Source organism: Eimeria tenella, genomic scaffold (genome assembly GCF_000499545.2).
Source record: "Eimeria tenella Houghton genomic scaffold, Eth_scaff2, whole genome shotgun sequence".
NCBI classification, from domain to species: Eukaryota; Apicomplexa; class Conoidasida; order Eucoccidiorida; family Eimeriidae; genus Eimeria; species Eimeria tenella.
Window position 1 is genome coordinate 919,411 of NW_013541843.1, and position 11,513 is coordinate 930,923.

General features: G+C 49.8%; 3 protein-coding genes across 3 annotated transcripts; 1 reads left to right on the top strand and 2 right to left on the bottom strand.

Annotated features, from left to right (window-relative positions):
* Positions 1-2,676: 2,676 nt before the first annotated feature.
* Positions 2,677-3,795, top strand: ETH_00029595 (uncharacterized protein; the record flags this gene model as incomplete). Its single annotated transcript, XM_013374347.1, has 1 exon — positions 2,677-3,795. One exon carries the CDS (start codon positions 2,677-2,679, stop codon positions 3,793-3,795), a length of 1,119 nt encoding a protein of 372 aa, XP_013229801.1.
* A 1,264-nt stretch (positions 3,796-5,059) lies between these two features.
* On the bottom strand, positions 5,060-9,318 carry ETH_00029600 (uncharacterized protein; the record flags this gene model as incomplete). The annotated part of the gene is made up of 6 exons (XM_013374348.1): positions 5,060-5,358; positions 6,109-6,226; positions 7,192-7,389; positions 7,870-7,998; positions 8,421-8,500; positions 8,604-9,318. 6 exons carry the CDS (start codon positions 9,316-9,318, stop codon positions 5,060-5,062), a joined length of 1,539 nt encoding a protein of 512 aa, XP_013229802.1.
* Positions 9,319-10,211: 893 nt separating this feature from the next.
* Positions 10,212-10,837, bottom strand: ETH_00029605 (uncharacterized protein; the record flags this gene model as incomplete). The annotated part of the gene is made up of 2 exons (XM_013374349.1): positions 10,212-10,588; positions 10,780-10,837. The coding sequence occupies 2 exons, from the start codon at positions 10,835-10,837 to the stop codon at positions 10,212-10,214; spliced, it is 435 nt and encodes a 144-aa protein (XP_013229803.1).
* Positions 10,838-11,513: the final 676 nt, after the last annotated feature.

Consider the following 11,513-nt stretch of genomic DNA (forward strand, 5'->3'; position numbering starts at 1 on the left):
TACTCCTGTGGCAGTGATAGAGGCTCAGCATGCAATTTTATTATATTTTACTTATTGGATGTAGAGGAAAATAGCAAATCCCTTAGCTGGTGTGGGGCTGAAGCCCCGATGCATGCTCAGGGAAAAGGGCGCCAGTCCTTGTGCAGGTCACCCGCGTGCCCTAGTTGAAACTCCTCTTTGAAACTGCCAATTAGCATATTATTTGATCAAACATTTAATTATTTGCAAAGCGTGGGGCAGTGGAGATAAAGAAGACTGGGGCGGCCTTCGAAAGCCCGGGAACTTGGGTAGGTGGGCGCCTTGCCTTGTACTGTGTGCCGGTCAGCGGAAGTAAATGAGCTAAAATCCCTATGTTGAACTGTAAGCCTCAACTGGTATTGGGGAGACTTGTTTACGGATAATTATTTCAAACATTTATTCCCAATTCATGGAAGAATTCAATGCGCAGGTTCCACCGCACGCAGCTCCGCACGCATTGTGGCACAGTTTCAGCTACCTTCACCTAGTTAGCACATTGTAGTTCTTCAAGCTCACATTGTTTATTGCTCAGAAGTATAATTCTGGCCTCATGAAACATTCGTTTTGGCAGCTGTACGACATTAAATGTTGTTCCTGCGCCCTAAAGCAGCAGGTGGAGAGTTGCTTTTACGTGGGGAAGACTTATGATGTTTATCGCGTAAATGAAAAGTACGGACTGACGTGTCTCCTAAGTAAAGGCACAATGCATCATAGACCTTGTAGACACAATGCAGCCATCAGTGAAAATCAGATAGCAAGTGCTGGCTATTCCTAACATTCTATTTGCTTTATATGGATGTCCACACGCATTTATACAGTGCAAACATACGACACACAGCGCTGCACGGATAGAGGAGCAGTCGCATGCTGCTATAGCTGTTGTTTGGGCTCACAAACAAAAATAGATTCACGTCTAGCCGATTGTGGGAGAATGGGCAGCCCTAACCTCCTTTAATAAATGCCGAACAATACGCGGATTCGTGACCTCAATGCATGTGTATCGACAAATATGTGTTCTCGCGCATCTTACACATCATACATATATATGTCTGTGTGTAATACGCATACTGAACATGTGTATCCTTTCACCCTCATCCAATTCAGTAAGTATTTCAGGTCTTTTCACGGCGGTAGGGCCTGGTTACTCTAGCGTACCGCAGCACAGCCCCTCGAGAAAAACGCCCGTTGTGGGTGAGGACCAGCGAGGAATATCAAACATCGAAATAAATGCAGCATCCACTGCGTCTCGAGTGCACTAGAATACCCATAAAAGCCTAAATTTTCTGTCTAGGGCAGTTAGGCTGTACCTTTCATCTTCTCGCACTCCAGACAAAGTGTGGACCCAGACAACGGAAGGTATCGCCTTCAATATAACCAAATAGAGGTCAGAATTGACCTCCTTTGTAGGCCAATGCTGGCGAGATCAAGTGTAGAAGAAATTGGTGGACAGACTTTCGCCCAAGCTTCAAAAGTGATAATCCTTAGCAGTGCGACAAAAAGGAAAATTCCCAGGAAGGAACAAAGGCAAGGAGTGAAAGGCGAAACTTCGACAGTTAGTCGCACCCAGAAACTCTCCAGCGTGCACTATCCCTGCAGAAACATGCAGCTCCCTGTATCTGAACACAGAGATCTAATCGCTCTTCATCTGGAAACTTCTACGTACTGCTGCTTTCTAGCCAGACCTCTGAAGGAAGTGGGAAGGAAATGGGGGAGTCTCAGTTAGACTGTTGAGGCTCTCTTTCCCCGCTAGTGATATTCCCGCGTCTACTGACTTTACATTACAAGACAATTTTAAAATGCATGCCTTTCTGTCTCTTCTTGGCACATGCTTCCAGCCTTGCATGAAATTATTGACCTTGTGTTAAGCTAGTTCCCGTTTTAGCCATAGTCTCGATGCCGCAACCGCCAACGAAACGTTGAGCAGCACGAAGCAGGAGTTTACGGAGCTAACCAAATAGAAGTTTCGCAACTTTCGGCACATCAAGAAAAGTAAATGCCGGTAAAAATATTCAATATATATCGGATTTACGCCAAAAAATAATCTATAAGTTGCGAACGCCGCATTCAAGGCCTAAGTAAACCGAAGCTTTAATAACGAGCTCTCTTCCTGGTTTCAGGCGTCCCGCGTCCCACTTCAGTTTCTTGCGAAGAGTCAACTCCATAAATCAACAAATTACCAGGATACCCGATTTTGTTAACTCAGATGAAATTGAGTCAAGCTGTAAGGCGGCAAGAAGAGAAATAAACACAACATCCAGCCTCACTCCACCCACCACAAGCCCTTACAGCCACTTCAGCGAAAAACTAGAGCAGCTCACAGCTATCTCGCGGCTTGAACTAAAAGTTAATTTTCCGACTACTGCTATTAGATACATGTTTTAATGCCAGGACAGAGAACATACAAATCCTCAGGCATACACGCACAGCCCCAGTCGATTTCTGAAGCCAAGTCCACGGCACTATCGCATGAAACCCCCTCGAGTTGGCTCAACTCTCCTGAAATTTAAATGAAGACCCGAAAGAACGTGGAAAAATAAGGAATTCCTTTTTTATAGAGCGGCAAAGACGGCAACACTGGCCAATTTCCACCATATTTCGCGGTATTGAATCTCCGGCTGTCTAACCAACTGCGCAGCTCAGAAGGAGTCTGTCACCAGAATGGGGGGCCGAACTCCTCGTCCAAGCGAGTTGCGACTTCTTGTACTTGCTGGTGGCCCCAAAGCCTCAGGAGCAACCCCACCAAATAAACCACAGGAGTCTGGAGCGCCGCAGAAGAAGGCCAGCTGGCAGTCTTTGCAGCCACTGGCGCTGCCGTACCCGTCAGCGCCTGAGGTTCCCGTGGACTTCTTTGTCCGTGGCGAAGTCATTTATGAAATAAACAAAAGTTGCAGAAGCGTGGGCACCTGCTCGGCGCTGCTGCCGCCGCAGCTGCTGCTGGGCGACGGCTCGTTGCTGCTGGCCACCCCCATGGACCCGCTGCTGCTGCTGCTGCCCCACCTGAGGCAAACTGCTGCTACAGCTTTCCTGCCACTGCTGGATGCTGCTGCACCCAACAAGCTGGACGCAAACCTCCGCAGCAACCTGCAGGCCCTCGCGCAGCACCCCGCCGTGTTGCGGCGGCTGCACTGCACATGCGACCTCAGGCTGCTGAATTGTGAAGCTGCTGCTGCTGAGACAGAGCCACCAGCCGCTGACGCTACTGCTGCTGCTGCTGCTGTGACTGCTGAGGAGGGCCGCGAGCGCCTGTCTGCTGCACTCAGTGGCTGCTTATTTGTCCGATTTAATTCGGCAAAGACAACAGATTTTCTTCTCCGCAAACACAACAAACTAGCAAGGGCGATTTCAGCTCAGCGGGTGGCTCCCAGTGCTTTTTCTGCTGCGACCGCGTCGGCTGTCGCCCACAGCAGCAGCAGCCCACCAGCAGCAGCAGCAGCAGCAGCAACAGCGGCAGCAGCAGCAGACCCTGGCAGCCATTCGCTTGCGTTCTCTATTTTTTCTGCGTATCTTGTTAAGCCCTTAGCTGCTGCGGTGGAGCAGCGGCTGAAGCGGGAGGGCCTCTTGTCTGAGGGGCGTCAGTGTGGGGCCTCAGGCACAGAGTGTAAGCAAATAAGTGCGAAGGCAAAAGCAAGCAGCCGCAACACTACAGCAGCAGCAGCAGCAACACCAACAATAAAGGCCTTGAATGTGAAGGCTGGGACCAGACTCAAGAGAGCAGCAGGGAGCGCAGCAGCAACAGCAAATAGCAAGAAGACACAAACGGGCAAAAGGCCTGCTTAGCCGGCAGAAGCGAAACACGCACACAGAGTTGCGTCTTTTTAATTTCTTTTGAATTTATTAATTTTGTTATTAATTAATTTCAAAAGAAGACAGCAAAATTTAGTGCGGAGCTGTTCTCATGTACACCTGAGTTTGACTTGCTTCTGCGTGCATTTTCTCCCAGCAACGAAGCAGTGCAGCAGATCTGTGCATGCGCCAGCAAGCAAGTGACTCTAATTACTCATATTACAGATTTTCTCGATACAGACACATTACAGGCAAATATATATATATATATATTAGGCGTGCACACACCTAAATATGTATATACGTGTATTACGCATATATCGGTGCTACAGATACGCACGCAACTAATTATACGCATACACACAAAACACAAAAGTTACTAAAAATATGATAGTTTAGGGCTTAGGCGTTTCTCTTGTGGGAAAGTGGCTGTCTGAGGTTAAGGTGAAGGAGCTCAGCTCCAGCTTTTTTCTTCACCTCTATCAGGAGGCGTCAAAACACTCATATACTTGTTTGTGCGTTTGTGCTTGTAAAGTCATTATGTTTATATATTTCATATTGTACATGAGCAGTATTATATACATGAACATTTTATACATACATACATATACATGTATGTATATAATGCTGTTCATGTATATGAATACATGAATAAAATGACAAAATGAATTTGTAGTACATTACATTTGCATGAGCACATGAATAATCTGACATAAAGTGGATTGGTAGAATGCAGATGGTGACGCTTCACCTGGCCCCTTTGGACTTGGTTTTGCGTCGAAGTTCCAACGGGCTAAAAATGCCATAGCTGCTGTACCAATAAGTACAAGGCGTGTTTTCCCTCAACGAAGCAGCAGCAGCTGCTAATGCTGCTGCTGCAGCTGGTGCTGCTGCAGCTGCTGCTGCTGCACGAGATCCCCACGAAGGCACAAAAGGCGCATCTTTACCTCTTAATTCAAATATAAATAGAAGGTCTCATCAGGCGAAGCAAACAAAGTAGAGCCCTATGCTTGGGTGCCTATAACTAACATGGGCAGCCATGAGGCCTCTAAACTGAAAAAGTACTTATTAATCCTGAAAAGAAACTGAGTCTCCAACAGCAGCAGTGAAGCGAAGATGTTAAAACGATTAAACCAGTCAACCAAAACAAACAAAAAGAACAGCCCTCCCCGATGCCTCCAGCGGGTGCCCCCAACTGCCCCGTGGGCGCCTGCTTGGCTGCACCTGGGGGCCCCCGTTGGTTGTAGTGGGTCCAGGGTCACTTGGGGCCCCCCAGGGGACCCCCAAGGCCCGCCGGCGCGGCTCCTGGGGGCCCCGCGCCGAGGAAGTTGGGGGCCCCCTGGGTCTGCGTGAAGCCCAGGAAACGGCCTATGCTTCTGCGCTGCGTGGCCTTGGTCTCCTGCAGGCGTTTGGCCTCATTGAACCTGCTGCCGACCCCCGGGATGGTCCCCCCCCCGTACCTGCTGATGCTGCTGCGCACGTCGTCGGGACTCAGCGAACAGTGCTTCAAGAAGTTTATCAGCGACAGCAGCTCGCAGTCCTCCGCCGCCTCTGCGGCTGCAGCGCATTCGCAGGCGTACAAGCGAGGCAGGAGCCAGTGGGAGGCCTGGCTACCAGCAGCTGTTGCTGCTGCTCCTGCAGCAACAGCAGCTGCACCTACAGTCACCGGCTGCTGTGGCTGCAGCAGCTGCTCGTGGAAGAGCTCATGTTTGGCGGCTAGAAGAACAGACAGGGGAAACGATAAAGGAGCAGCTGAAGGGCTCAAAAGACAAATAGATCTCAAGAATTAAACACTGGATTAGCAAGCTGACAAGAGAAGACAGGCACAGGAAATAGAAGGACAACTCAGAGGCACAGGCTGCAGGTCCACTACGCAAATAAAGACAGAAAAACAAAAAGAGGATACAAAAAAACAGGCAAATGGAAAAAAAACAGAAGAAGTTACGCTATGACTGAAGGTGGGCAAATAATGGGGGGTAAGGGAGGGAGGGAAAAAAGGAGAACAAGGGAAGGACAGCAAGGAAAGCATAACACAGAAAGAAAAGAAGAACACAAAGGAAAGAAATGAAGCAAATGAGCAAAGGAAAGCAAGGAAAGAAAACTGAGAAGGAGAGAAAATGAGCAAAGAGGAGAAGGAAGGCAAGAAAACAAACAAAGCCACGAAAGCAAGAGGAGGAGAGCACTAAAAGACGCACGGAAAGGAAACAAAGAAACAAAGAAAGGAAGCAAAAAGGGGAACGAAATCAATAAAAAAGCAGAGAAAAGAACAAAAGAAAGAAAGAAAGGGAGCAAAGAGGAAGGCCACACCCGTTCCCTCGAAAGGCGTCACTTTGATGAAATTCGGAAGAAACTTTTCCTCAAGACCTTCTTCAGTACAAGACACATAAACAAGCCGATCCAAGCGCCGGCCCAGCCGGCTCAGGTCCTGCAACCAGCAGCAAACGTGCAGCAGCAGTGCAGCAGCTCAGCTGCAGCAAACAGCAGCAGCAGCAAGGCTCCGCAGCGCCGCTTTGGGTGTGTTGAGTCCTGACGTTCAGCTTAGCTAGTGCCGCAGCTCTGACTCCAAAAGAGTGAAAAAGTTGAATTGTGCGAAGTTAAACTAGTGTTGAATTCTGAAGCTTCATCTCCGGCTCCAAAAGAGTGAAAATGTTGAATTACTGCAGTTAAATGTGAATCGCATTGCTGGTTCTTGCAAAGTTAAAAACTTGAGTTGGTGTTAAATGTCAGAAGTTCAGTCTAGTGTGCATCGAATTTCCGGCTCTGAAAGAGTGCAAAGTAGAATTGTGTGAAGTTGAATTGTGCTGAATCTAGAAGCTTCGTTAAGTTCATGTCGCACTTCTGGCTCTAAAAGTAGAAAAACTTGAATAGTGTTAAATTTTAATCAAGCCTGCGTCGCATTTCTGGCTCTAAAAGAGTGAAAAACTCGGATTAGTGTTAATTTCAGTTGAGTTTTCGTTTGAGTTGGGTGTCGCACTTCTGGCTTTAAAAGAGTGAAAAGCTAGAACTCATGTTCAATTCGTGTTGAATTCGTGTGATGCTGTTGAATATCAGTAGAATTTGCGTGGCCTTTTTTAAGAGTGAAAAGCCATAATTCGTGTAGTAGTTGACGTTTAGCGGATTTCGTGTCGCCTTTCTGGCTTTAAAAGAGTGGAAAGCTGGAAGTCGTGTTGAATCCATGTTGCACCTGAGATAAGTAGTTGAATATGCGTGGACTTTGCATGGTTTTTCTCCTTTTTCTAAAGCTAAAGTGAGACTTCGTGTAGACCTCGTGTTAAATTTGCGATATCTTATTGAATTTCAGTGGATTTTGCGAGCTTTTTCTTCTTTTTTCAACGTTAAAGTGGGACTTCGTGGAGAATTTTTGAATTTTTTGGCAGCCCTCGGACTCGCCTTGACGCGGCGGCCGTGCCTGCGGCTCATGGTGTCCGCGCTGAGGCATGCGGTCACTGGGAGGCCCCACTGCTGCAGCGCCATTTGCACAGCTGGGGGCTCATCTGCACTCCAGACAAGAACTTCAAAGAAATGCGACAAGTCCCCCACCAGCCGCTCGCTGTGCGGCCGCTTCTTCAGCTTGTAGCCCCCAGCCCGCTGCCAGCAGCCGCAACGCACACCAAAACGCAACCTAAATACATTTTATTTTATTTTATTTTATTTTAGTTTTTTTGTTTTACTTATTTTGATCCTAATGTTTCTATTCTGGATAAACAATGCAATTCAGAGATGCCCCCTTGTACGCCCAGAGGTCAAAATGCGCATAGCTGCTCACTATCCACCGGGGAAGGTGGATGAACCACTTATTCAACAATTAATCAATCAATTAATTATTTATTTATTCATTTATTTACTTAATTGTTTTTTAAAGCATGTAAGCGGCAGCAAGACAGACAGAGCGACGAAAGCCAGACACGCAGCGGGATCTACGCGGCCCGCAGCACAAGCAGCACAAGCAGCAGCAGCAGCAGCGGCAGCAGCGGCAGTAGCGGCAGCAGCAGCAGCAGTAGCAGCAGCAGGAGCAGCAGGAGCAGCAGGAGCAGCGGCAGGAGCAGCAGAAGCAGCCGGAGGCCCCACATCGTGCCCGATCTTCGCGAGCACCCCGTCGAAGTCCAAGACGAGGGTCGGGAGGTTTTCGGGATAATTAAGTTCTTTTAAATCTGGAAGCAGCGGCTCGGGGTCTTCGGGAAAGGCCCCGCACACCACCTGCGGTATACGCACGCCCCAGCTCTGCTGCAGCAGCTCACCGCCACTTTTCCAAAAGCAAAACAAACACTTCTTAAGCGGCTCCAAAAGCAACACAAACAGCTATTTCGGTGCCTGCCTAGCTAGCTAGCTAGCCAGCTAGCCAGCTAGCTAGCCAGCTAGCTAGCCAGCTAGCTAGCTCGCTACCTAGTCAGCTAACTAGCTAGCCATCTAGCTAGCCAGCTAGCTAGCTAGCCAGCCAGCGAGCAAGCTCGCTAGCCAGCCAGCTAACTAGCTAGCCACCTAGCTAGCCAGCTAGCCAACCAGCCAGCCAGCCAGCCAACTAGCTACCCAGCTAGGTAGCTGGTTAGCCATCCAGCTAGCTGGCTTGCTTGCTAGCCTGATAGCTAGCTATCAGGCTAGCTAGCAAGCCAGCTGCGTACATCTTCTACGGCGTTTTGAACCTGCTGGGCCGTTTTGGTCATTTGGGCGTCCGCCGCCTGCCACATCTCTTTCAAGAACTCTGCAGCCACAAACCCTAAACCCTAAACCCTAAACCCTAAACCCTAAACCCTGTTTCTTGGCTCCACAACCCTAAACCCTAAATCCTAACTTGCCTGTAAAACTCAAGTTGTGCTGCTTCATGTAAGCTGCCACCCAAAGGGCCCCACCAAGGGTCCCCGCGCCCCAAAGAAGGGCCCCCAAAGAAAAGCCTTTGTGTGGGGGTTTGCTGTGGGGCCCCTTATTTTGCTGCTCGTCGACTGCATCTGCTGCTGCTGCTGCTGTGTCTGCTGCTGCTGCTGCACCTCCTGCTGCTGCGCCTGCTGCTGCTCCGTCGGCTTCTGACGACTGCTTCAGCTGCTGCCGCTCAGTCCCTGTGCTCACGCGCAGCAGCTCCTCTGCTGCTGCGTTTCCCGAAGCAGCAAGTGCTCCTGTGTGTCTTGCTGCTGCTGCTGCTGCTGCTGCTTGTCCAGCTGCAGCAACAGCAAGCGGCACTGCTGCTGCGCTCGCGAAGCCACGACCTGCTGCTGAAACTCCATCCACACGAAGAGGGCCGCTGCTGTGGGCCTGAAGGACCCCATGGGGCCCCCCATGTGCAGCAGCAGCAGCAGCAGCTGGTGAGGCAACACCAACTTGTCTGCGTTCAGCCCCGAGGTGTAGAGCCCCGACCACAGAACTAATCATCTTACTCGGTATCTGTGCTGCATGCCGCTGCGGCTGCAGCTGCAGCTGAGCCAGCTGCTGCAGCGGCTGCTGCTGCAGCCAACGGGCGGCAGCAGCAGCAGCAACAGCAACACACCCGCTGCGCGTGCATGCGCCCGGGGAACCGCTGCAGTGCATGTTGACAATAGCAAGAGCAACTTGAAGTGTCTGCTGCCGTTTCGATGCGTGTTAACTTATGCTGCTGCTTGTGGGGTCGTTTGCAGCGCTGCTGCAGCTGCAGCAGCAGGAGCAGCAAGAGCAGCAGCAGCGCCAGCTGAGTCGCGTAAACTCGAAATCAATGCAACTATTTTCAAAAACTGAATTAAATTCAGATCAAGTTGGAGTTCAGCTAGCTATTTTAGGATCAAGAGCTTCGTTTGGGGCTGGGGGCCCCATCAGCAGTAGCAGCGCCGCTGAGGGGCTGCGCCGGGCCTGCTGCGCTTTGGGCGATCCATTTTGCCAAATTAAATGAAATTAAAAGTGTAATTAATTAAAATTTAACAAATTAACCAAGGAAAAACGAAAAAATCAGCTTTTGCAATAAAATCAAGGCCAGAAGCAGCAGCAAGACCTCACGGCCTCACCCCCAGCTGTTCTGCGACGCCCAGTGTGCAGACTCCAGGAGGGCTTCGCGCATCCAATTCAGTGCAACTCTAGTGCTCATTCCGATCTAATTACTCTAATTAATAAATTACAATCAAATTAATACAAGAAAAGGATATAAATTTAGTTATATGTCTGCTGCTGCGCCTCGCCAGCTCCCCCAGGCGCTGGAGTCGAAAACAGTGCAGTTACCTGAGAGTGTCTCTACAACCCGCGTGTTTCCGCAGCACCCCTTCTGCGCCCTGCCGACTTAATTTGCATTTAATGCGATTATTTAACAAACAATTAATTGTTTTTAATTGTCTTTAAACGACGGAATTGCCCAAAAGGCTTCCCCCTTGGAGGTAAACATAAAAAGCGACAGAGATACATTGCGGAGGCGGGCTGCTGCGCATGTTCTGCACTTGCTGCCGCTGCTGCTGCTGCTGCTACTGCTGCTGGCTTGCTGCCGTTGTAGCTGGCGCAGCAACAGCAGGCCCTAAAGTAGGAACAGCAGCAGCCGCAGTAGCGGCTTGCAGCTCCTCCTCCTCCACGGCCCCGCCCAGCTGTCTATACACCCCAGGCTGCACAACTTGCGACAGCAGCAACGCCTTGCCTTCCTGCTGCAGCGGCGCCTTTTGCTGCTCCCCCTCAGCGCAAGCCTTGGGGGCCCCAGCAGCAGCCTGAAGGGCCCCTGGGGGGCCCCCCTGGGGGCCCCCCAACAGCTCCTTAGGAGCATCTATGGTGCCCCCCAAGGCTTGGGGAGCAGTAGCAAACTGCCACATGTTTAACTGGAAGTCGTAGAGCTGGCCCACGCGGCGCACTACTGCGGCACACAAACCCTAAACCTTAAACCCCAAACCCTAAACCCTAAACCCTCGCTGCCTGTAGCACGGCGCTATAAAGGCAGAGGCAAAGCCTAAGGGCAAGGGCACAGGCTGCTAGCCAGCTGGAGAGCCGGCAAAGAAGCAAAGAAGAAGAATAAATTTGAAAATAAAAATAAAGTGAAGAACCCACGCAGCTCCAAAGGCTTGTCCAGCACCTTGCGGTGTACAGAGAGCTCCTGCACCAGCATCCGCTTCGCCAGCAGAAAATAAATCGGAGGCAAATTGGCGCTTTCGCAGAACGCCAATTCCTAAAAATAAAATAAGTAAATATAATAAATAAATAATAACAAATAAATCCACAAATAATAAACAATAAACACAAACGCAGACACCCCACCTTCAGAGGAGCTGTACGTACACGCCAAATGCATAGCTGCTGCTTTTCTTGCTGCTCTTTGATGCCGTCATTTTTTAATTATATGCACGAGAGTGCCAATAGGATATATATTTATGAACAGAAGATAAATTTCGTATCATCTTTGTGTGTTTATACATGCAAAAGTATGTGGATTTGCGCTAGCGGCGGCAGCAGCAGCAGCAGCACAATGAGGGACCCCCTGGCGCCTGCTGCAGCAGCAGCAGATGCTGCTGTTGCTGCTGCTGCTACTGCCAATATACATATACATGATGGCGGCTAGAAGTACAAATACTTAGAGACGCATGTGTGCATGCATGCATCAATGCATGCATGTGTGCATGCATGCGTGCATGCATGTGTGCATCCATGCGCTGCAGCAAGCCCCAAATAGAGGCCAAGCCCACCTCTGGCTTCAGCAGTTTTGCTCCGGCGAAGTTTCTTATGGATGTTAGGGGAGCAGCCCCTTGGGGGCCCCCTGGTGTTGCTGCTGCTGCTGCAGCAGCAGC